General features: G+C 36.7%; 5 protein-coding genes across 13 annotated transcripts in view; 1 reads left to right on the top strand and 4 right to left on the bottom strand.

Annotated features, from left to right (window-relative positions):
• Positions 1 to 67: 67 nt before the first annotated feature.
• Positions 68 to 1,808, bottom strand: LOC103861302 (E3 ubiquitin-protein ligase RDUF1). The gene has a single exon (XM_009139007.3). It carries the CDS (start codon positions 1,578 to 1,580, stop codon positions 240 to 242), a length of 1,341 nt encoding a protein of 446 aa, XP_009137255.2. The 5' UTR covers positions 1,581 to 1,808; the 3' UTR covers positions 68 to 239.
• On the top strand, positions 1,624 to 21,940 carry LOC103873296 (transcription factor LUX-like). 8 transcript variants are annotated; one of them, XR_004448781.1, is made up of 3 exons: positions 8,231 to 14,021; positions 14,650 to 14,841; positions 21,561 to 21,940. XR_004448781.1 is itself a non-coding variant. In XM_033274033.1 (3 exons), the coding sequence occupies exon 2, from the start codon at positions 13,093 to 13,095 to the stop codon at positions 14,005 to 14,007; it is 915 nt and encodes a 304-aa protein (XP_033129924.1). In that variant the 5' UTR covers positions 8,231 to 8,481; positions 8,557 to 13,092; the 3' UTR covers positions 14,008 to 14,021; positions 14,650 to 14,971. The 8 variants fall into 8 exon arrangements, 4 of the variants coding, with proteins under 4 accessions (XP_033129925.1, XP_033129924.1, XP_033129923.1 ...); XR_633912.3 differs by having other exon boundaries at positions 21,558 to 21,940; XR_004448780.1 differs by lacking the exon at positions 21,561 to 21,940 and adding an exon at positions 14,947 to 15,208.
• Positions 2,560 to 3,751, bottom strand: LOC103861301. The gene is made up of 2 exons (XM_018657969.2): positions 3,491 to 3,751; positions 2,560 to 3,418 (listed from the first exon to the last, which is right to left on the bottom strand). Exons 1-2 carry the CDS (start codon positions 3,659 to 3,661, stop codon positions 3,197 to 3,199), a joined length of 393 nt encoding a protein of 130 aa, XP_018513485.1. The 5' UTR covers positions 3,662 to 3,751; the 3' UTR covers positions 2,560 to 3,196.
• On the bottom strand, positions 15,230 to 17,117 carry LOC103873297 (flavonol 3-O-glucosyltransferase UGT76E12). Its single transcript, XM_009151720.3, has 2 exons — positions 16,423 to 17,117; positions 15,230 to 16,347 (listed from the first exon to the last, which is right to left on the bottom strand). Exons 1-2 carry the CDS (start codon positions 16,874 to 16,876, stop codon positions 15,470 to 15,472), a joined length of 1,332 nt encoding a protein of 443 aa, XP_009149968.1. The 5' UTR covers positions 16,877 to 17,117; the 3' UTR covers positions 15,230 to 15,469.
• LOC103873299 (UDP-glycosyltransferase 76E5-like) overlaps positions 21,936 to 25,586 on the bottom strand; it is a 21,169-nt gene continuing 17,518 nt past the window's right edge. The window contains exons 2-3 of one of the 2 annotated variants that reach the window (XM_009151722.3): positions 22,996 to 23,525; positions 21,936 to 22,901 (exon numbers count right to left, since the gene is read on the bottom strand). In XM_009151722.3, coding sequence (XP_009149970.1) covers positions 22,057 to 22,901; positions 22,996 to 23,473 — 1,323 coding nt within the window. In that variant the 5' untranslated portion in view covers positions 23,474 to 23,525 and the 3' untranslated portion in view covers positions 21,936 to 22,056. Of the gene's footprint in view, positions 22,902 to 22,995; positions 23,755 to 25,586 lie in introns of those variants that run through there. The other variant, XM_018659906.2, reaches the window with a different exon arrangement.

Below are 25,586 nucleotides of genomic sequence, written 5' to 3'. Positions count from 1 at the left end.
TTCTTCTAGTGCTATTTTTGAGACATAAACTTCAAAAGGTGCTATTATTGACAATTGCCCGTTTTAATAACAATAAAGAATTTGACATTATGTTACCATAAATTTTGATGAAACTGACTAAAAGGTTAATCGAATTACAAAAGAGAAAAAAAGTACTATATATTTAGGTTCCAACTGGTCTTCTATTGTTGAATCAAAACGAGAACAAAAATTTGAACAATTTTCACCTAACCATCAACTCAGAAAAATCTTCTGATCAACGACGTCGATCGATTCATAATCCTAGATTCACCGTTTGTATCCAAATCAATAACATTAGAAGAAGAAGAGGCACGAAGATTTGGTCTCATCCTCCTCATAAACGAAATCATTCCCCGAGCTGCTCTCCTCAATCGACCAGCGCGAGCAGCATTTCTGCTAATCTCCGGTGTGCCATGATCCCTAACCCAAGAGATTCGTCTCGGACCCTCATTACTCCCCAGCCCACCACCGTCCACTTCCGTCAACACCACCGGCAAAATCCTCTCCCCTTCTCTCATCGCCGCGTTAAACCTTCCAACAGCGAATCCACCTCCGGGAAGTCTCCAGATCGTCATACCAACAGCGTGTTCTTCCTCCTCGTTACTCCGTTGAACCGGATCCGAAGGCAACTCAAATCGACAAACAGGGCACGAGTTCCGTATCGAAAGCCAAGGGACGATGCAATCGCCGTGAAAAATGTGCTTACACGGCATCTCACGCCCTTCCGCTCCTGCCTCGAAAACCTCCGTGCACACGGCGCAATTCGCCTCCGCTTTGATGTGCAACTCTCCCATCTCGACTCGTGGTAAAGATTCAATCGCTGACTTCGACGCCGGAGGGTTCCCAGATCTCCCGATTCCGTTGCCCGACGCTTCGATCTGGCTCAATTGCTCTAGCAACCGCTCGAATCCAGATCCCATCAAGATCTCCGATACAGATTCCGGGAGCGCCCTAAGACCCGACCCGGATCCATCGTCGTAATAGAATTCATAAGGGCGTCGATCTCCTTCTTCGTTCTCAACTCTCTCACCACCGCCTCCGGCTCCTCCGTGTAAGACGATTACCGGATTAAACGAAGTGCGCCGATTGGATCTCCGCCGTCTAATTACAGATCTATGACTATCCTCGACTTCAGACACCGGAGTCGTCGTCGTTGGTGCTTCTGCGGCGGAAGAATCTTCAACCTCTTCGATGAAACCGCCGTTGCAATAAGGACACAAGACGTATCCTCCGCCGTTTGAAACGCTGACGAAACGCGTGCAACTGTAGCACCAATACGACGTTGTTGTTTCGGTCGTCGTCGGAGCTGTTGTTGTTGTCGCCGACCTAGAAGGCATCATAGCTTTAAATTTGGGTTGCTGGTTAAAGGATCTGATAATGATGAGTGAAGGGAGAAGAAAAAAATGTTTGCTTATATAAACGCAGTTTTTTTTTTTTTTTTTTTGTAGGTGAGTGTTAACGGCGTTAGATTGGACCGTTGTAACACGTGAAAATGTTGGTTGACTTGGACTGATGATTACGGAGTTATTAACGGTGGTTCTGGAGTGAAAGAGCGTCATTGACGTGTGCGAGATGACGCCAATTGTGGAAACTGTAAGAAAACGCTGAGAGCTTTCGGAGAAGTTAACGTGGGACCCACCAAGGTCTCTCTTTTTTTAATTTTCTTGGGTAAGTAACACAAAACAATGTTTTAAAAAAAAATAACACCAAACGTTGTCGTTTCGGGTGCGTATGCTCAATTTAAAAAGAAAAAAAAAATAAAGTACGTTACGAGTATTACACCTTGGTGTGAAATGAATAAGAAATCTTTGAATTTTGAAAATGATATAAATATGTGCTATGTTTTAATAACGATCAACAACATATGTTGACATTTTGTTAATGTGCTTTCCGATTTATTTTTCTTCGGTCAGCTAAATGCTTTTCTGGTTAACCGAAACATGACTTTATGAAATTATGAGTTTATATACGTATATACTTTTTTTTCTTTGATCAACATATAGGCATATACTGTAGTCACTTTATGGTGGACCCAGGTTTGCTAAGGTATCATTCGTTCTTTCCTCGCTCATCATCTTTTGATTCTTTTGGACACACAAAAGTTTGTTTGTTCTTCTTTTTTATTATACACTAGTGGTTTGCCCGCGCTATGCGCGGGTTGGTTGTCTATTGTATTTATAAATGTTTTGTTTATGTTGTACATTTTTTTACTATAGAGGTTAGTATTTTGTGTGTTTAGTTCTTCATGAAAATTGCCATCCACGCTAATGATGAACTTGTTATTGTTTGAGTAGTGAATATATATTTAATTTAGAAAACAAAAATATACTATTAATTCATAGTACATAATAGTTATTGCATTTTGAATTTTATTATTGAGATTACACTAAATTAAACGTTTCAAATGAAGTACGAACACTATGTGATTTTCTTTGTTATATTATGTCTTTTTGGATAAAATATGTATTTTCAATAATTTTATTGTTATATTTGTTATATCTTTTTATTTTTTGTCTTTCAAACTCTTTTTTTTTTTAAATTTTAATTTTGATTATATTAGTCATTTATTGAAATTTCGTTATTTTTTATATCATAAGAGTGAGGATGTTATGGCTCATATATATGTATGAATAGTTATGGTTCTTAATTTTTTTTGGTATCTTACATGTAACAATGACCCGGTCAACTTTAACTTTCGTAGTATATTGGATCTATGAGCTACACTGTAATAAGAGTAAAGAAGTTATGGTTCATCTATGTGTATGGAAAGTTATGTTTATTTATTGTAATAGATTACAATGTAACAGCAAGGTGTAGAAAATATAATGTCAATATGATCTTGTTAGTAACCTGCTGCAAAAATAGTTTATGATTAAATATTATACTCATTTTATTTTTTTCCCAAACATTTAGTTATACATTGGAGTTTATTGTCTTAGTATTTTTTTCCCAAACATTTAGTTACATTGGATTTTATTGTTTTAGATTTTCATTGTCAATTAATTTGAACCAAGATTTTGTTAATAAGAGAAAAACTTGGATTCATAAGTAAAACATGCACCACCATAGGAGTCTAAAATACGAAGTTGCTAAAACTTAAGATATAAAGCAAATGAAAACAAAGATTTTAAAAACGAAAGTAAATGCGGTGGTGGGGTGCGACTCTCAGGTGACTCTATGCCAATCGTGGCTTCTTATTCTTATTCTCTTCTGCTTCAACAGCTGGTGTGCTTGTTGCAGAAGGCCCTTCTTCTGGCGTAGCAGATGACGAAGTTTGATGGTTCTTTTCTGTAGTTGCACCAAGTTCAGCTGCCATGTCACCAGAGGTCTCAAAAACAGTGTTACTATTACCAACCGGCACCAAACTTGATATTGGATTCTGATCATGTTGACCACCCTGTACAAAACCCAGCAAATAACTTAGTCATATTATAAATAGCAGATCAGTTTCAAAGTCATTGAAACTCACATCGCCCACAAAGTCTGGGAGTGATGCACGCTGAGCCACTGTAAATATACGGGAGATCGTGAAGGTTTGATGCTTAGAAGTGAAGTTGAACTCTCCTAGCTTAATCTGGAAAGTGAGTCTTCCCAACAACGTCAGTGATAAACTTGGGAATCTCAGCTTCCACACAAGCATTGACACCAACTCCCTGCAAACATACACAAATCCTATTTTCAGAACTGAACATAGTAGATAAATTATACTGTAATTCTAAATAAATGAGAGAACAGCCTACTATAACTTGCACTGCTTCAGCGGCAGGAGTGTTGGTTAACCTAGCCATATCCAAATCAAAAGTAATAAATACTGCATCACCAGTATTGTCTGCTACAGATAGCTCCGCACGGTACCTGTAGTCGACAACGTTACAGTATCGAGATTAGGTTTGCGATGGTTTTTTATGTGCCAGGATATTCACAGTAGGAGAGTTACCTGAGTGAAGCGACAGCGCTATTGTTATCACAAGAGAGGCATGTGAAGGATGAGACCTCTTTCACGAGCTTCTTAGCACAGCTAACGCAGCCAATATAGAACCATACATTTCAGACTGGATACCAGTTACTTTGGCAGTACAGAGGAACTCGATCACCTACAATCAGCAAGTTGAGTTAAACAATAAAGTGTGACTTTTGGCAGATTGTTGAATATATTTCGTTCTATTACCTGAGAGTCAGCTGAGAGGACATATTGGTTAAGCTCAGAGATAGTGAGGGGTTCTATCTTCTGAGCATGAATCAGCTTCGATGAGAGGATGTTTGATTTGAGCCATCTCCAAACAACCTTAACAGATGGTTATGTTGGGTGAGGAAAAAACTAAATCGAAAAGTATCTATAATATTCATAGGTGAGTTACTTACGCTAAAAACAACAATTTTGGGTTAATCTAATAAATAAAGCAATCACAGCAGCATGTTACAACATTTTCAACTCACTGTTAATTTTTTTTTCTAAATAATATAATAGACAAATGAATATTTCAATTCACTTCTATTTATTTTGTGAAATAGAGATTGCTATTTTCATCTAGATTTAGAGAAACAAATAACATTGATCTACTATAAAAGCATGTTAAAGAAATATTCCCTTTACTTTATATTTTTATTGCTATGACTAAAAATAAATATTTTTAGAGAAATATAATTTTTTATATAAATACAATCATATTTTTGTTTACATAATATTTTTGAATTATGGCAGTAGAGTAAAGCCAGTTCCATATAACTCACCTCCAACAACCTCGGGGTTGATGCTAGTGATCAAGACAACTTTTGGTTCACCCCCTAGCTTGTCATCTTCTCAGCAGATGCGAAAGCTAAACAGTCAAACAGGCTAACATATACATTCATGTTCCTGTTTCCATTTAATGGTAAGATTATTCATTCAGTCTACGTTAAGAAATACAGTAAAAAACGTTAATCTACAGTTTAGTTTCATCTGCAGCAAGTACCTTTCTACACGTAGTGTAACCATGACACACTGCGAACCATGTGTTCCATCATTGATGGTGCTCCTGATAGCAGTTAACTCGCCAAGTATATCTTGCAAGTTATCAAGAACAGTTCAATGAATAAGACGAAACTTGTTGTCCTCCGTGTAACGTCAAAACCACTAAGCCAGTACACAGATCCCTCAAAGAAACGGTCTTGAAACGTGTTGACGCACTGACGGTTCCTTGGATAAGCGTCGACTGTTTCAGGGAAGAACAATCAGATCTCAAGCAGTGACTATTAACCTGTCTAAAAATATAGTTAAAGGAAGATTTACCTGCTCGTCCAAGAAAAGCATGTCGACACTCATCAGTTCCCCACCTTTCCCGATATTCCGAGCCTCCCAAAACCTAAGTAGCGGGACCTCAGCGGTGTTGGAACAGCGACTGACTCTGAGGTTAGCAAGCAGCGTGTAGAAAGAAGCCATTTCTGATATCAAAGCTTGATGAAGGTTTCACTTTGAGATTTCGATGAACTGTATCTCTTTCATCGCAGCAGAAGAACGTATTTATAGTGCAGAGCTTGAAGCAGTTACCTTTGGATATAATGATGATGTTTAATTCATAGAGAGTGGAATGAGTAGTGGGTGAGAAGTTAATAATGAGAATAATGGATAAAACGGAAGACGTTACAGAGATTGAGTCGCAGACTCTGGAAAAAAGAAGAGGATGGAGGGGGAGAAGAATCCCGATGGGAAAACATAGAAAGCCCTAAAGGAAAATGGGCCAAATTAAAATTTCTAGAACAATAAAAGAGCCCAGAGCTCATGATACAATAATCTATCCAGAGAAAAAGAAGGGCCCAATGAACAAAAAACAAATGAAGGCTCGTAAACGAAATCAGTCTGAAAGCTTTGTAAAATACGAACACGTGGCACGATTTTAGATAGGGAAGGCTGAGGTGGAGGGCTGAGGAGCCTTTCCAAGCTACTTTATTAGTATAGATTTTGGGTTTGATTGGACTTTCTAAAGCTTGCAATGAATTTTTCTTGTCAAAGTGAAAAAGATGTTTTGTGATTTATTAATTTTATTATTAGAATAGAATTTGATATGCGCTTGTAAAATACGAAATTATTTGTTGGTTTATAAATTATATTAATTAATAATTATTATATTTTTATAATAATATTGAGTAGTCATTTTTCTATACGTCTTTCTAACGTTAATTTTAAAATTATCAATTACAATAATATTGTTAATAAATAAAATATTTACTAATTGCCATTATTACTATTTTCTATTTTTATTTCTTTTTCGTAATAACATGTTATAAATTATACTAAAATCAAAAAGGAATCTGGTATCAAAAGGTAATATATTATAAATAAAAAAATATATAGCAATTTTTATATTTAAAATATGTGATTTGTTAGGGTAAACTAATACATTTTCTTAGGCTTTGATTGGTGACCAAGAAACGAAAGGGAACACTGAATTCCTTATTATTCTAAAAAAAATCACCATCCACAAGGAATAGTTTTTCCTTTTTGTTCCTCCCCATTTCTTTTTTGTAGAGAAATATAGAACAAAAACATTCCTTGTTAAATTTGATAAAGAACAAACATTTTTTTCATCCCTGCAATTTTATTCATGTACGTTCTTTTCCTATTCGTTCCTCGTGTTCCCGAAAAGGTCACAAGTCGTAGCCTTAGTGATAATATAGAAGCATGAGTTAAAACAACCAGAGAGATCAAACATAGTGGGAGTAATTGGTTTGAGTCAAAAATTTACCGTATAATTTGTGTTTTAATTGTATTGAATGTACATGTATATGTAGGGTATGACTGGTTTCTCCGTTACCACCCGCAAACACAGTTTTTGTGGTTGGTTGCGTTTTACGACAATCACTCAAACCGCTCTAAACCGTTTCAAACCGTTTTGAACTTCATAAATTCAAAAGTTGGTTCCAACTAGCATTTGTGGTTGCGGAAGATTGCGGGAGGATAATTTTTTTTATTTTTTATTAAACAATATAAGTAAAAAAATAAAAATATTCAATAAAATTTTAAATTGGAATTATAACAATACTAAAATATATGTATTATATTTTAATTAATATTATAAAATTAAAAAAAAATTCTATAATTTTTAAAAATTTCAAATTATAAATTTCTAAGTATAATTTTTATATTTATTATAATATTATAATTTTGATTTTTTTTATAATTATATAAAATGTAAATATTGTTAATTTATTAGCATTTGGTAGTTAACTAGTCATAAGTATCCCGTAAACGCACCAATTTCTAACCATAGAACCAGTCGTATAAATCTTTTAAAACTGCTAGAAACCGCAATCACCCGCATCCGAAAACTCCCGCAACCGCAGCTGTTGCGTTTGAACCAGTCAGGTCCTTACTAAAGTATATTTTTCTGTTTTCTTGTAATTATGATAAATGTAGCTGTAAATTATTGGATGTACTTTTGTAAAATAAAACATGATTGGATAAAATATGATTAGCTATAAAAAATACTTTCATATTATTATTTAAAATAACAAATTATCAAATTTATCAAAAATAAAAGAAAAACCATCTAAAATTAAAAATTCAAAGGAAAACCACCATCTAAATAATTATAATAATAAATTTTATCTACGAGAATTCCATAAATTCATTGCAATCTCATCTCGAATTAGAAAAAAATGTATTTGAAAATTTAGTTTTCGATGCTTAATGCTCTGAAGAAAATCTAGTATTTATAAAACAAGTGTTGTGTTAGGGTTTTCCTTTCTTAAGTTATCTTTTGATTTTTGATTTTTTTTTTTTAGTTGATAATTTATGTTCTTAAGTTTATCTACTTTTTAACTATTAGTTTATGATCAAGGACTATCATGATTTGAATATACTAAAGATCTGACTATGTATATGTACCTCGTATGTTGATAAAAAAGAGAACGTGATATCCTTTTTCAATTATGAGTTATTTTTTCTACAGCCCAAATTATAAGGATGTAGGATTTTGTCTAAAACAAATAGAAAAGTTAAAGTTGTATCTTTTTTGTTGTAGCTTGAAAAAATAAAACTACAACTTAATTGGTAAAAGTTTGTAAAATTTTGCTGTAAATTTTAATTAAAAAATAAAGTTAAAGCATGATTGGTTAGGATTAGTGTTTTAGGAAAAATTAAAGCTAAAGTACTAAGTTAAAGTCCAATCAATCATCACCAGTGTTTTATTAAACTTAAACAAGAATGAACGTACTGGTATATAAACCCTAGTTATAGGTGGGATGTCTCACTAGTGGTAAGACTAGAAGGAAGACTGGATCGTGAAGGGGTATGAGTGTGGCAAACCCCCTGAGCTCACCAAGGACGTGTGGGATGGCCTCATCCATTATTGGCGGGATCCTGACTCCATTAGAGTCACCGAATCTTGCTCTGCCTCCCGTCAGACGGTAGATGAGCACGACCACGGCCCGATGCTTCACTCTACGGGTCAAAAACTCCACGCCGGTGTCCGTCTGGATATGGTAATTAAATATTTAATTTAATTAATTTATTTATATATATATATATATATATTCTAACTTTTTAAATGTTTTTAGGCCAAAGATACGGGAGAACTCCCATCTCTTTTGCAACTTTACGAGAGGACCCACAAGAACAAGGCGGGCCAATTTCTAGATGCTAGGTCCGAGCAAATCTTCAACGACTTGGTTGGTCGGGTTGAAGACCGCCAGACTGAGTCCACCGACGGATTACCCGTCACCTTATCCACACTTGAAATGGATATGATTTACGAGGAGGTAAATTTTTTAAAATTTAAAATTTTTTTATTATTCATTTAATTTAACTTTAACTTTTTACTAACAATATTTATTTTTTGTTTTTAAAGTTGTCCCTAAGAAAAAGAGATGTACGTTGGAGATTGGTTCCGTCAACGATGTTCCGAGAGCGACATCGTCTTATGGTCAGAGACGGGATGATGAAGTCACTCAGCTGTGTAACGAGTTGGACTCTACGCGATCTTCGTTCACAGCTCGTATGGGTGGAGTCGAGGGCTTCTTGGACGTTGTAGCGGCCACAAATCTGGAATGGGAGTCCTTGTTGAGAAACATGCGACGACAAAATCCCAGTCCAGGCGATTTATCCAGAACACATGACGAGGCGGATGTAGAGAGGAGGAGTGAGGAATTCTACCGGGCGATGAACGATCCTTAGTTCTTTTTTTTCTTTTCGTCGGTTGTATTATAAATTCAAAACTTATTTATGTATAAAATATTTTCGTATTTACATTTATTTTTAAATTATATTTTTATTATTAAATTAAATAATTTTTATTATATTTTTTAATTCTAGAAAATAAAAAAGCAAAGTAAATTCGTAGCTAAATTATGACTATATTACGTGGAAAGTTTACGAGGAAGTTACAAGGAAAATTTTTACGTCAACACTACGAGAAAAGCTTAACGAGTATTTTACATGGAAGGGTTTATGTGTAATTTACGAGGAATTATATTCAAGGTATTTACGAGGAAATGTAGCGTCTTCCTTACGTGGAAAGGTTATATGGTTTTTACGACAAATACTTTTTTCGTCTTTACGACGAAATGTGTTTCTCGCTAGTTTACGACGAATTGGCGAGGAAATATGCGTTACGACGAACGAATAACGACGAAATTGTTTCCTTGCTAATTCCTTGTAAATCCTATTTTACGACGAACTTACTACGAATTTAGCCGTCGTTAGTGCTGTGTTTTCTTGTAGTGCAATGTATTGAGAGCCATTCCAAATTTTATGTAACAAAGCCTTACACCTGATTTCGTGATGTGTAACTTCTTCAGTAAGGGGGAATCAGCAAAATTTATATTAGAATTTCTTCCTATTGATGATGAGTGGGACGGTATTACAGAGTAACCACTAACCAGTTATGACTTATCTACTAGCACGCTTAAAATATTCACGAATAAATCTCTCGGCATGAGACGGGTACCTATCACGAACATAGTCTCGAAGACACTTCTGGTATGAGAAAACTATCCATCCACCATCTGTTCTCACAAGAAAGAGACACCTCGAGTGCCTGAACTGAGGATGCCGATCAACCTGCCATTAACAAGTTAGACACTCATAAGCACATAAAAGAAAGAAGATCGCAAATTAACAAGTTCCACACTCCTAGCTTATGAAAACTCCCTATAGCCATAAGCATTCCAAATCACAACAAGCAGTTTCGAACATTAAAAGAAAATTGCAATGGTTATACATCAAAAAGATAGCTGAAAGACTCCTATGACTTGGTTTATTAGCTAACTTTTAGGAAAACTCCATCTACTTAAAATTTTCGGATTCTATTTTTGTTTCAAATTTTTAGACACAGCATGCAAGTGAAATCCTAATGATGGAGGAACATGCAACAATACCTCCAGATGAGTTATTTTTAATATTAGTAGACATGATAGAAAGATAGCATGCATTCTCACGTACCATTATAAAATCATGACCGCAGCCAATTTTATCTTTGGAGTACTGGTGATAAGAATGTCTAAGCATTATCCATCCAATTCAAATACATGCTTATCAAGAATAAAAAGCAGATCATTAAGACTGCAAAAATATTTTTCACAAAAGGGCACATGCACTAAAGTTAGCTAGCTTCAAGTTGCAATAGTTCACCACAAAAGAATCCAAGTTTGGCTATTTATCCAGTTCCAGAACACTGAACTGAAGATACAAGAGCATCTATCACATTACAGAGATAGGCTTATTCTGCAAACACCGCTATAATCCAATCAAAACTCATCCACTAACTACCAAGAATATGGCTTACTGGAAGAAGCTATGAGACTACAACCTGAGGATTAATCTACACATGGTGATGGTACATTTACTGTAGAGCATGAGAGATTCATTCAATGCACTTCAAGAAATTCTAAAATTTGATTGGAATTATAAGGGTTTTTAGTACTAAGATCTCTCGACTAAAGATGTATGTTAAAACAAACCCTCAATTGAAAATTTTGACAAAAGAAACACTCAACTTTATTTTCGTAAACATTTGTCACCATCCGTCACTGTATTTTAGATGAAAGGTGAAAGACGTTAACGGAGTTAAAATTGGTGATTTCTTTCGTCAAATTTTTAGTTGAGGAGTTATTTTACTATCCATATTTAGTTGAGGGTGTTATTACTAAATGTCACTAAATGTTTTAAAATATTTAAAATCGTATCTCTAATTTTATAAAATCATTGTTAAACTTTATTAACCATTTATAAAAGTATTAAAATATGTATAAAACTTTATAAATCGGTTATAAGATTGATAAAGTAATGTATAATGATTTATAAATTAGTTTTAAAGGCATATCAATGGATTATAAAAGTTTTAAATAATACATAATGATATTGAAGATTTTAAAACATTTAGTGAGATTTAGTAATAAAACTCCTCAACTAAAGATGAATCGTAAAATAATCTCTCAAGTAAATATTAGACGAAAGAAATCCTCAACTTTAATTCCATTAACGTTTGTCACCCTTCATCTAAATTACCATGACAGAGGGTGGCAGATGTTAACGAAATTAAAGTTGAAAGTTTTTTTTAACAATTTTAGTTGAGAGTTTCTTTTGCGATCCATTTTTAGTTGATGGGTTTTAGTAACCCCTCCCCTCATTATAATTCAAAACACTGGCACTGTATTTTTTGGAGATTCAATCAGTTCTATCAAGTTTGTGGTAGAAAATGGTGCAGCTGATCTGACTTAACATTCTATTCATAACTACAACTCCATTAAAAAATACCGCAAACAGAGGGCAAAATTCATATATAATCGAGAAAATGAAGTTTACATTTCTGAATGAAGAAGATCTTTGGCGAAAAGAGCTATAGGTTCAATATCTTGAAGTATCCCTGTCTCCAGTTTTTTTACTTCTATAATTAGGATCTTCGAAACGCTAGTTGTCACCAATAGACGGTGTCGAATTGATTGCCGCTGTGGCACAACTTTCCCCTGGAGAATTATCCTTGTGCAATTGTGGTTTTTCAGCACGATGACGGTGAGAAAGAAACCATACCGCTGCGATGTTTACTTGATGACACTGGGAGAGAAAACCGTTGCAGAGGAGCGGGAGTGTTCTAAGGAGGAGTTGCGAGGTCATTCACCTCGATCGGGGAGAAACTTCCCATGGAGAATTATCCTCGCGCAACTGTTGTTTTTCAGCACGATGACGGTGAGAAAGAAACCAGACCGCTGCGATGTTTATTTGATGACGGTGGGAGAGAAAACCGTTGTAGAGGAGCGGGAGTGTTCTAAGGAGGACTAGCGAGGTCATTGACCTCGATTGGGGAGGAACTGAGAGATAACAAGATCACACTCGAAAATAATAATTAGAATCAAATAAACTCTTAACTAGTATATAGTCACTCGAAGAAGATGAGCGGATAGTTTGCACAACGGTAAAAGACGTAGGAAGAAGATAAAGAGATGTGGAAGCCCACAGGCCCATTTATTATTTTATCAGTATTACGAAGATGGGCATCGAACCATGTGGAAGCCGACAGAGCCGTAGAGCCACACCTTCCGATATCTCATTTTGATTTAATTCGCGACTTCGTTGCCACTCTGTGCCGTTAGATTGATCCTTTGACGTTTCTATAAATATCTAAAAACATGATCCAACGGCTCAGATATCGAATTGTGTGTCAACAATGTACATAACTCATCACCGAATCTCAATCCTCTTTTCTATCTCCAGCTGGCCGAACCCACCGGATGTGCCCGCTTTCTCTCTTGGGCTAGCACATGCAACTTGGTTGGACCTTCTTAATCCACATGATTCATCTTACGAGCCCAGTTTGGTAATTAGTATTTAATCGGCTACAACGCGCGTATCCTGCTCTTGTGACGTGTTATAAAGACATTGGTTGAATCAAATATCTAAAGCGTTAGTCGGTCGGAGATATTAAGAAGATCAAAAATATCTAGCTAACTCGTCCACGTTGGCACTAACACAAAGCCATCTGGAATTAGACATTGCGCTTTTTCTCTTATCTTTTTGCTTTGCTTTTCTTCTCTCTCTCTTTTGAAAATTGCTCATCTTCACAGACCAAACTTCTCCACGAATCTTTTTCTCCGATCTGAATGGGAGAGGAAGTGAGGATGAGCGATTACGAAGTTTCCGGCGAGGGAGATAGGGTTCTTGAATGGGAGATGGGGCTACCTAGCGACGACGATTTGACATCACTTTCTTACTCTCTGATACCTCCGAATCTCGCCATGGCTTTCAGCATAACTCCAGAGAAAAGCCGTACGATGGAAGATGTGAATCGCGCATCGGAGACGACGTTCTCGTCGCTGCGCAGCGGATCTTCAGGTCTCAACACCTCGTCCTCTAACAATAACAGCGTCGCGGCGGAGGAGGAAGATCGAGTCGGATCGAGCAGTCCCGGATCGGATTCGAAGAAACAAAAGACATCCGGCGATGGTGTGGCGGCGGCGGCGGAGGAAGGAGATTCGGGAACTGAAGATCCTACTGGGAAGACACTGAAACGACCGCGTTTAGTGTGGACGCCGCAGCTACACAAGAGATTCGTGGACGTTGTGGCTCACTTAGGGATTAAGAACGCAGTGCCGAAGACGATTATGCAGCTGATGAACGTCGAAGGATTGACTCGAGAGAACGTCGCCTCTCATCTCCAGAAGTACAGGCTCTACCTCAAACGGATGCAGGGGTTGACGACGGAAGGTCCGTCTTCTTCCGACAAGCTCTTCTCCTCGACCCCTGTGCCTCCACAGAGCTTCCAAGATATCGGAGGCGGTAACGGCCAAGGGAACGTATCCGCGGCTGTGCCCTACGGAGGGCAGCCGATGATGCAGATGCCTGTCTATGCCCATCATATGGGTATGCAAGGGTATCATGATCCTTATCATCAGAACCTTCAGCATCATCATGGAGCTGGAGGGTTCGAAGCTAATCCATATATGATGCAGCAGAACAAGTTCGGATCCATGGCGTCTTACCCTCCTGTTGGGGGTAGAAGTGCGCATGAGAATTAAAATGAATCGATTTGGTGAGCTTGTTTTTGCTCGTGGAACTCTTATAGTAATTAGTCAAAGTTTCTATCTTTTATTTAAGTACAGTTAATATATATCCTTACACGATTTGATTGAAATTTTATCAAGTTTCTTGTCTTTGCTATAAATGGTATACAATAAAAGTCTTGGGCTTTTTAACTTGTTCTGGCGCATTTTGAATTTTGACAAAGCTAACCATCAAGTAACAATGAATAGCAGATGTTTGCTGTAAACATAAGAGTGAGTGTTCATGTGCCATTTTGACTTGCTAGTGTTTTGTGTGCTTAATGTCATATGTAGTGCTGTACAAGTACACTACCCTTCTTGTTTGTAAATAGAAAGATAGTCACCACCACAGTAGTGATAGTTTCATGTTTCTCTGGTTTTGGTAAATACATATACATTTCTTGTCTCTATTTACCTAACCATATCTTGCTTGTAAATGTATTGTAATTTAATTGGAGAAGAGATGCTACTTGCTGTGAGTTTATACATCGCAGAAGCCTTTTTTCTCCCCTACGTTTTGCTTTTCTCAGAATAATCCATTTCTTCAGGTTTAGTTATATCGTTCTTGAATCCTCTGTATCTTCCCAGGTCTTGATCGTACTTGGATTATTGTTACAGGTTCTTGACTTGTGTCCGCATCAATATGTCTTTTATCTTTTGCCGAGTTTTTTAACCAAGTCCGCATTGCATCTACATAGGAGAGATCATACAACATATCATTTCGAAGCTAGACCAATGAGCATTCTTGGAACACAATGCATACTTGGGGACTTCTGTCAGGTTTCGTGCACTCATTTTCTAGATTGTGAGGTAAGTCTCTCATGTCTCGTTTCTTTGCTTTGTTAAGGGTTTATTTCTTTAAGATGGCGTCAAACACAATCTTCATGTTTCTTTACTTTTCAATATACGAATCAGTTTAATCTTTTAAAAGGAGAGCTCATTTTTGTCCAATCAAATTGCCTCACATATGACGACCTTTTCTTTTCTGTAAAGTAATAACCTTTCATTGGACTGGAGAGCCACGTACCAATGAACTTCCGACACAAGGGAGAAAGTGACATTCCAGCAAAAGCGAAAACTCTTTTTTTTTATTCTTTCTTGCTGACATGAGTTATTGGTTTCAGCTACGTATGGTTCTACTTTGAGATCTATATAATAATTTAAGACCTTTTCGTCTCCGGTATACGATCATACTCTATTAAAAAGAAAAAAAAAATCATTTCCATTAATATACTATCCTCTGGACATCACACATTCAGTGACAACCTTATCCTCATTTCACTTGTGTCACCCGTTTGATTTTTTTTCCTTGAAAAGTAAGATTCTCCTAGAATAGAAAATTACAAAGATTTCTTGATATCCACCCAAGCCATTCATCCGCTGACCAACCTGCTTTAACCTTATGTTTTCACTGGCAAGTTATGGTGAATAATTTTCTTCACAGAGTCCTCAAGAAGTTGACAAACTCCTCTAGCGAGTTGTGTGAAGAACCTCCACTTCTAACGGAACGTCTTAGTTTCTCCTCCAAGGTGACGGCTCTCTTCCTCATTTCTTCTCCTTCTCCCCCCACCATTAACCTCCTCACAGCTCTCTCTACCGCTCCTCTGTCTAGATCACCTTCCACTTGCATCCCTATTTTCCAAACACACTCCAAGTACCTCGCGTTCACCTTTTGATCACCGGTAAACGGTTTGCTGATCATTGGAACTCCTTCCCCGAGGCTTTCTAGCGTCGAGTTCCATCCACAATGGCTCCAAAACCCTCCTACTGCAGGATGAGCAAGCACTTCTTTCTGTGGTGCCCATTTTACTATGTAACCTTTATCCAAAACAATATCACTGAACTCTTCAGGCAAGGACTCTAGCCACCCCGAACCGCGTATTGACCCTGGCCGGATCACCCATAAGAAGTTTTGGTTGCTAGCAGCCAATCCCGAAACCATTTCCATCACTTCATTGATTTCCATCAAAGCTAAGCTTCCCAAACCCACGAATATCACGCTATTTTGCTTTTGCTTGTTCAACCATTCGATACAGCTCGTGTCCTCTTCAAGCAGACTCGTGGGAGCTGAGGCCACCATATGAAGAGGGCCTATAGGATACACCGGAATTTCTAGTGATTCTTGCAGACAAAACAGAGAAGAGCTCTCTAGACAGCTCGATGTGTTGATTATCACTGAGGAAGCTGTCCGTTTGTCAACTGCGTTCCTATACAGCTCTGTTATGCTTTCTAATGGTGCCCGACGTGAATCCGGAAAGTCTCTGTACCTCAGGGGATGAAACTCCGGCACTAGCTCGTCTTGCTTTTCTTTAAACTCTGCGAAAAGGTAAAAGAATCAGACTAGTTACAAGATCTTAGACACTAAATTGAAACAGAGAAGTTCTAGAGTACCATTCAAGAACTTGTCGAATACAGAGCGGCAAAGAAAAGCTGTGGCACTTGTTGTGCTGAAAATAACGGATGGGATGTTAAACTCTTTAGCTGCAGCTTCTGCAAAGTACAGGAACTCGTCGTAGATGACACATGAGATGTCGTTACCATGTTGCAGCAACAACTGACCCAGACATTCCTTGAAACCCACGTGACACTCTTTGTTGAGCTTAAGGGCCAACAGAATTTGCCCGAGATTCTCGAGATCAGACTCCGGTAAGCTTTCTGGAATGGTGATAAACTGAAAATCAGTGAAGTCATCTTGAGGGCTAAAGTAACTGAATTTGGTCTGAGCAACTGTGATTGAGAAACCCTTCAAGTGAAGAGCTTTCGCAAGTTGCATCATTGGAGATATATGTCCTTGTGCTGGAATTGGAACCAACACTAGCCTTTTCCTCGCCAGTTTTTCCTCCATTTTTCAAAACCTACAAAACAAACTAAAATGGTATTATTGAAAGAAGTATCTTTCTCATATAACAATCACCTTTTGAAACAGAGATATAGATGGATCAAAGCCTAGAAAGTGAAGGATCATTTCAAAAGTCTCAAGACCAGATCAATTGAGAGAGAGAGAGAGATTGAAGATGATGGAATTGGGCAAATCATGTGGGCATGCTCACGTTCCCCAAAAAGCCAATAATTGTGTTGTTTGGTTTGTTCTGGCACACATGTAGTTGGTGGATTTTTGCCAATATCCTAGTCATTCATAGATATAGATATATATATATATATATATATATAGTTTTATAAAATAATGAGATAAAGTTTAAAATAATATTTACTTTACTTATATTGTTATTTTTTTTAATTTTTTTTAACCGGAATACAGTATCGATTACAACTATCCGACAAAAAATCGCTTTAATCCATCTCCAACTAGATTTTCTTACACAAATCTAATGTGGCGTAATTCATTAGTCGATTATATATCTCTACGAAATCGTTCACCATTCTCAACTGAAGTATCCAAATCTCGAGAAGGTGGAATTAATCCGGTTTTATCCAAGTTGCCGGTGTCTTCCTTAGACTAAGAAGTCGCCACCGCCTTAGTTGTTTTAATACCGGAATAGCTGTGATGACTTCGTCATCGCCGTAATTAACTCGTTCAATGAAGAAAAATATCAACCAGACAAAAGGGAGAGGAGTTCATACCTCACAAAATAGAGAACTCGACAGCAAAAAAAAAAAATCTCTTACGAACAAAACGGGCTGCGAAAGAGAAAAAATGTCTGAGCAAGAGCTTTGGACCTCCAAAAAAGAATAGGAATAATCTGCTCAAAAATCAAGGAGCCTTCTAACACTGGGGTAATCTACTTACTTATTGTTGTACCAATTAAGAACATGATTAGTGAGAAGTTTTCACATGAATTCTTAAAATATATTAACTAATACATGTTTGTAAAGTGGTTTTGGGATCTCAAAATCACGAGAACACTTTGTTAATTGATTTTGAGATTCTCTTTCGAGTATCCAATCCTGTTCGATTCAAGTTAATTCAGATTTTGGTGTTTCGAGTGTATGGAATTTGACCCCATTCAGATATCCTTAAAGTTCTGTTAGGATTCAGTTCGGGTTTCTTTGAATCTGGTTTGGGTATAGTAACACATCTAAACCCAATTCAACCGTTTTAACTTCGGGTTCGATTTTTCATCAGATTTTTGTTACCCAAATACTGGTTTGTGATTCAAAAGTACACACTTTAATTCATATAATTGACAAGTTTAAACAATTTTCACTAACAAAAGTTTGGTGGAATGATTTAGAAGTAGTCGTTACGAGGAGAAAAACTTAAACAAGTTAAATTTAGCAACTAACTAGTTTATAAAAATAAAAAACATTATTTAAACTTAAAAATAAATCAACATTGTTTAATCTTCAAAAGCAAAGCTATTCATAATTGAACTTTAAATTCAATTGTCAAACATAAAAGAACTCTAATCTTTAACCAAATACAAAATGTATTTGAGTTAATTACACTTGTAACTGATACTTACTTTAGGTACTAAATACTATTTAGAGTATTTTATATATTTATTCGGGATTGTGTTCAGATTTAATATGAGTTTCTTTCGGGATTTTGAATTTTTCGGATATTCATTCGGGTTCGGTTTTTACAGAAATACCGTAGAATAAGATTCATTCGGTATGTCGGATTCAGTTTGGATTCTTTTTAAGCGGGCTACGCTTAATTCAGGTTTTCAGATTCGATTTACTTACCCACCCACCCCTAATACCCTTAATACAATAAAAATATTTATCAATACATATACTTTAGAAACTTTGTTTAAAAATCCCCAATTGGGATGCTCTAACAAACCAACCGATAAACCAACATGCGGGTTTAGTAAAGAAAATCCCCAATCGGGCTGCTCTAACAAACCAACCGATAAACCAATATAGTGGTTTACTAAAGTTCAATAGAACCGAAATAGTAAATTTAAACTTACCAGTTGTGATAGCTTATTCTGATACTGATTTTTTCACATACTCAGATTGTTAGGCTTTAGAATTGGTGTTCCCAAATGTTCCAAAAAGCTTCCTCACCAGCTATGTCGCTGCATCCAGATCCTAGTATCCCTCTCAACATGACTATGTTCCTCACCCAGCTATTGGCCTTATCTTGGTCAATTTCTTATGAGTCTTTTTTTTTTGTTTTGAATACATGAGTTCTGGGGCCAAAGCCCTTAATTTTCTTAGACTCGAAACCACAACATATAGTATTAGTTTCATCTCATCGGTCACTCGACCTGAGAACTTCTGACACAATTACCAGAGTCTTTTTCATTTGAGTTAATGACCTATGGTCCCTCACCAGAATGTGTTGCTATCAACTGACTCGGCAAGCTCCTCTGCTTCGCCGGAACAGAGGAGTCAGTCTATCCCGGGCTCTGTTTCATCTCGTGGAGACCAGACTGACTCAGAAAGAATCTCAGGTATGTTAAATTCTAACTCGGTAACAGATACTCACCAACCCGAAACACTACAACCCACCGACTCCACACCATCTCCTAGCCTGAGTCCGTCACCATTACCATCTCCGTTATCACCACAACCTGAGCCACCCAACCCACAACCTGAACCACCTAACCCACAACCTGAGCCACCAAACCCAGAACCGCAAAACCTACCCGTCAATCACCACTCTATGCAGACCCGCTCCAAAAACAACATCCAGAAACCCAAAACCAAATATTCCTTAACCATACGAACCACCCCTACTATCCCTACCACACTGAACCAAGCTTTGCGAGATCCCCGGTGGCGTAACTCAATGTCAACTGAGTTCAATGCGGTTACTGCTAATCACACATATGATTTAGTTCCTCCAGCTCCTAATCAAAATGTGATTGACACCAAATGGATACATACTATTAAACATGATGGCAGGTTAAAGTCAAGGATCGTTGCTCGTGGCTACAATCAGGAATATGGTATCAACTACGCTGAGACCTTCAGCCCTGTAATCAAGTCAACCACGGTTCGCTTGGTGCTGGAACATGCTGTTCGCCACGACTGGACAATTCGGCAGCTGGACGTTAATAACGCGTTCCTTCAAGGAACCTTGCAAGATGAGGTGTATGTTTCTCAACCTCGCAGTTTCATTGATAAGGATCGGTCTACTCATGTGTGTCGTCTCAGAAAAGCTCTCTACGGCCTTAAACAGGCACCGCGAGCATGGTATGAGGAACTTAAACGGGCTTTGTGTTCCATGGGATTTCGAAATTCTCTAGCCGACACGTCCCTGTTCATCTATCGTCAAGGCCAGCAGGTTGTCTATATCTTGGTATATGTCGATGATATACTGGTTACGGGAAGCAATCTGCCTCTCGTCAACAAGTTTATTGCTACCTTGGCCTCTCGGTTCTCCATAGAAGATCTCGGTCACATCTCTTACTTCTTGGGTATAGAGGCCACGCGATCATCAGCTGGTCTACATTTGATGCAGCATAAATATATTCTTGATCTTCTCGCGAAGACAAAGATGGAAGATGCGAAACCAGTCTCTACACCTATGGCCACACATCCTAAGCTCACTCTTTCCTCTGGTGCGCCTCTGCTGAATCCAACTGACTATCGACAGGTTGTTGGCAGCCTCCAATACCTATCGTTTACTCGGCCAGATATAGCATATGCAGTAAACAAACTCTCCCAGTTTATGCATAAGCCGACAGACGATCATTGGCATGCTGCGAAACGAGTTCTCCGCTATCTCGCTGGTAATTTGTATTTGGATACGGAAAGACTCTCCTTCTACTCTGCACGCTTACTCTGATGCTGACTGGGCCGGAGACCGTGATGACTATGTTTCCACCAACGCTTTCATCATTTACATTGGCACTACGCCAATATCATGGTCAGCGAAGAAGCAAACAAGTGTTGCTCGATCATCTACTGAGGCTGAGTATCGTGCCGTTGCCAACACAGCGTCTGAACTGCGATGGATATGCTCCCTCATGCACGAACTCACTATTGCCATTCCCGCAGCTCCGGTGATCTACTGCGACAATGTCAGGGCAACATACTTATGTGCGAATCCAGTGTTCCACACCTGAATGAAGCATGTGGCGTTGGACTATCACTTCATCCGCGATAATGTGCAATCCGGGGCTCTGCGTGTCGTTCATCCGCGATAATGTGCAATCCGGGGCTCTGCGTGTCGCTCATGTCTCTACCAAAGATCAACTCGCTGACGCATTGACGAAACCTCTCCCTCGTACACGATTCCAAGAACTGTTCTCCAAGATTGGAGTCCGTACACAGCCTCCATCTTGCGGGGGCGTGTAGATATAGAAAGTAGATTGTGTAGTTATTATACCTTGATACACAAGTTCTATTGTATTGTATAGATATCGTGTACTCATAATGGAATAAACTCATTCAGCCAATTACCTTAGACCTTTGTAGGAGGAACTGTGAATTGCTTAATCTTTAATTGAGTTTTTCTCGCCTGAGAAAACTATTTTGACTCGTAGCTATATTGTTAGAAAAATATCTTAGTGTAGATGTGTTCTTCTCTGCCTTCATATATGCTGTCATCTTTTAGGGCTTAGGTTATTATCTTATAGTTTTATTTTCTATTGAAACTGTATCTTAAGAAGGTTTTCAACCAAGAACTTGGAAGCTTGCGTTCGAGAGCTCAAGAGATTTAAATCGTTCTTCTTTTTTTTTCTTGGCCTAATGTAACTGATCTATAAGATTAATAGAAAGAAGCGTCTTTCTGGAATAAATATCAGATTCTCAGACTTGTGTATGTGATTCATCCATACTACGTTTTCTTGGCCTTATTTACTACATGTTGCACATGTGGTGGATGATGTATGTGAGTACCATGAGGCGGTTACAAAAGCGAAGATGCTTCTTACTTCTTGATCTTTCCTCTTGTCGTTTTTGGTTTCATGTAAGATTTTCCAAACAGAAAAATTGTTTATTATGCAACAATTCCATTGTAGACAAACTTCCAAAAGAGACTCTTATTTGATTTGAATTGCTTTTTTATTTAGATAAAGAAGAAAACCAAGTACTGTACTTCAGAAATTTTGTAAGCTTGTTCTAAACAAATTCAGTGATCTGTAATAATGAATAAAGTGCAGCTTCTCACTCTGTCTTTAAGTACTTGGCCAGCTCATCCAATGCTTTGTATGAGGAGCCTCCAATTCTTACAGAGGCTTTAAGCTTCTCTTTCAGAACAAGAGCTCTCTCCCTCATGCCTGCAACTTCTCCATCCACGATCAACCTCTTCACGGCTCTCTCCACCCCTGCTCTTTCTACTTCACCTTGAAGCTGAAATCCTATTCTCCAAACACTTTCTACATATATTGCGTTTAACTTTTGCTCCCCTTTGAAAGGCCTGCAAATCATTGGAACGCCTTCCACAATGCTCTCAAGGGTCGAGTTCCATCCGCAGTGGCTCCAGAATCCTCCCACTGCTGGATGTCCAAGTACTTCTTTCTGCGGTGCCCATTTCACAATGTATCCCTTTTCTAGCACAATCTTACTAACTTCCTCTGGCAGTGACTCGGAGATGACCCATAAAAAAGGCTGGTTGCTATCACACAATCCCCAAGCCATCTCCATAACTTCCTTTGCTTCCATTTGAGCTTTGCTTCCAAAGCTTATGTATATGACTGACCTCGGTACCTGCTTGTTCAACCATTCGATGCAGCTTCTGTCCTCTTCCAGTAAACTAGAATTTGCTGAAGCTGTAATGTGAAGAGGGCCTAATGGAAAAACTGGAATATTGAGTTCTTGTTTCAGCCATGATAGAGACGAGCTCTCTAGACAGCTCGCCGTGTTGATGATTACAGCGGAATCCGTTCTTTTGTTAAATACTTCCCTACATATCTCTAGAAAACGATCCAGTGGCCCCATTCCTGAAATTGGTAGGTTTTTGTATCTTAATGGATCTAAGTTTTCCACCACCTTGTCTTGAACTTCAGGATCTGAAAAAATATATATATATTTTTTTACAAATATAAACCTCTGTTTAGTAAAAAGACGGGGTTGCAGAATGGTGAATAAGCTAGTACTGGATACCTTCAATGTCAATCAAGAACTTCTCGGCATTGAGTTTGCTTAAAACACAGCCACAAGCATGATTTGTAGCACTGGCAGTGCTTAATATGACACTTGGGATCTTAAACTCCTTAGCTGCAGCTTCAGAGAAGTACATGAGCTCGTCATAGATGATGCAGGCGATATCATTGCCATTTTGTAGCAACAACTCAGCTACACAGTCCTTGAATCTTGCCTCACTGTTTTTGTTGAGCTTCATCAGAAACTCGACTAGTCCGAGGCTCTCTTTTTGAGACACCGGTACGCTTTCTGGTATGGTGACGAATTGAAAGGTAGGGAAGTGCTGAGAAGAGCTTACTTGATTGTATGCTCCTTGAGCAACTGTAATTGAGAAGCCCTTAAAGCTAAGGGCTTGTCCGAGTTGCATCATTGGAGTTATATGCCCTTGTGCTGGAAATGGAACCAACACTATCCTTCTCTTCTCTGCTATTTTTTCCATTGCTTTAACTTTTTTTTTTCTGCACCTCCTTCGTATCTCAAAGCAGACATCCCTTCATAAGTGATCGGATCCATATTATTATTAAAATCTCCTTAGCCAATAATTGTTTGGTTTGTTCTGGCCAACATGGAATTGGTGGATTTTTCCACATGATCGCATGTTCTCTTTTGACATTTAAATAAAAATAATATAACTTATAAAATGGCACAACTACAGTTACAGTTTGTAAAACGTAAATAATTCTCTGCACGGTGTTCTGGGATTTTGTTGTGCATTTATGAGAACAAATTGAAAATTATAAATTGAAAAAATGAGGTACAAAATCCATATATAGGGTAATTCTCTCGGATATCCTTTTTAAAATTTTTATCACTAAAATAGCTCTAAAAATGATCAAAACAGCTTTTTTTTAATTTTTAATATTAATATTTTATTTTTTAAAATTTGAAACTTCACCCTCAGAACCTTACCACTCAACTTTAAAACCTAATTATAGATTAGTTAACTTTAGGATATAATGTATATTTGCCGTTTAATAAAATTTATATTGGTCATTTTTATTCTTGAGTGCTATTTTTGTAAAAATAAACTAAAATGACTATCCTGAAGAATTTTTCTTTTATATATGGATTCTTTTTAACATATAGATGATATTTGTACTTTTAGAGAAAATCTATATTATTAAAAATGAATTACTTTTAGTACTGTTTGAAAACATGGATAGCGGTATAAATGAAAATTGTTTGCAAAACATGGATAGCAGTATAAAAAAATAATGTTTTTTTTGTAATTTCATGAACATAATTACATTAATTAACTTTCCATATTTCAGTCAGTTTAACAATTTCATTAATTATATTACTTTAATAATACATCACATCATTAATTATATTACCATAATAATAATAGTGCATGTTTTAATTTATTAATTAATCAACATTAACTATGTACCAATTATAAAATAAAAATATAAAATAACTGGGTTTTACATATGGTTAAACGTTCGGTTTAGTTTGTTTTACTAATTTTTTTATTATTTTAGTTTCAATCGATGGAAAATTACGTAGCCAAAAACATAACTCAAAGACATATTTTTGCGAATAAAATAATAAATTAAATCAAAATAACAAAAATGTATTATATTTATTGTCACTTAATTTTCCACTCCATATAATTATTTTACTAAATAAAAAACTCTTTCTTTTTTACTTAATTTAGCCAAACACATAGAAATAGTCATTTTTATTAGTTTATAAAATCAGTTAAGCATGAAAATTGACTATTCACTTAGGTACGTGTTGTTCTTTTCAGGTATTTTTTTTTTTGAAATTAAGTTCCGCGAATATTATAAATTTATGTGTGGGTTTTGAGTTAGATCCTTCTAGGTCTGTATGAGTTCAGTCCTGATGTATAAGAACCTAAAAATATCTAAATAACAAATGTATCTGAAACAGATTCAGATATTTGCACCAAAAATAACCATATCACCCGACCCAGTCCAGGTCTTTTGAATACCATTAATTATATTACGACTCATCTAAATTATATAACACTAATTATGAAAATCAAATATCATTGTATAAGAATGTAAAAACCAATATCCGCGGGGGTGCACGGATCAATTCCTAGTTTGTTTTTATGCCCACAATTTAGATAATAATTAGCAAACTACACATGTAACCTCCCGGGTCCGGACCTAATAATAAAATCTTGTTACATTTTTTGACATTGATTAAGTATAATTTATTGTTTAGCTAGATTATAGGAAATATTTTTTAAATTAGTAAACATAATTTGTTATACTTTATTTTAGGAAAATGGATTAATTAAACTATAAAAGACAAGAATACTAAAATGTAAGTAAATTTATTACTTCAGTGACATATGAGTGTAAATAATTTGAAAAATTAAGGGTTAATTTATATTTGTACTTCTATTTTAATAATATAGACTAGATTCTGACCCGCTCTTGAAAGGGCGGATATATTTTTTGTTTATGTTTTTCTTTGTGAAATTTAATATTTATATTTATGTTATTTTTTGTAATCATATTTGTGTTTAATATTAATTTAATATCATTTTGGTAACTATATTAAATATGTCAAGTTGCATG

Source organism: Brassica rapa, chromosome A06 (genome assembly GCF_000309985.2).
Source record: "Brassica rapa cultivar Chiifu-401-42 chromosome A06, CAAS_Brap_v3.01, whole genome shotgun sequence".
Taxonomy (NCBI): Eukaryota; Viridiplantae; Streptophyta; class Magnoliopsida; order Brassicales; family Brassicaceae; genus Brassica; species Brassica rapa.
This window is presented reverse-complemented; position numbering and strand designations above follow the sequence as displayed.

What these genes read in the sequence shown, in the direction of transcription:
- LOC103861302 (XM_009139007.3), bottom strand. Translation starts at nt 1,580, where the DNA reads ATGACGCTCTTTCACTCCAGAACCACCGTTAATAACTCCGTAATCATC.
- LOC103861301 (XM_018657969.2), bottom strand. Translation starts at nt 3,661, where the DNA reads ATGCTTGTGTGGAAGCTGAGATTCCCAAGTTTATCACTGACGTTGTTG. An exon ending in TCCCAGACTTTGTGGGCGAT is followed by an intron (nt 3,419 to 3,490) that starts GTGAGTTTCAAT and finishes GGTTTTGTACAG; the next exon opens with GGTGGTCAACATGATCAGAA.
- LOC103873296 (XM_033274033.1), top strand. Translation starts at nt 13,093, where the DNA reads ATGGGAGAGGAAGTGAGGATGAGCGATTACGAAGTTTCCGGCGAGGGA.
- LOC103873297 (XM_009151720.3), bottom strand. Translation starts at nt 16,876, where the DNA reads ATGGAGGAAAAACTGGCGAGGAAAAGGCTAGTGTTGGTTCCAATTCCA. An exon ending in ATTCGACAAGTTCTTGAATG is followed by an intron (nt 16,348 to 16,422) that starts GTACTCTAGAAC and finishes ACCTTTTCGCAG; the next exon opens with AGTTTAAAGAAAAGCAAGAC.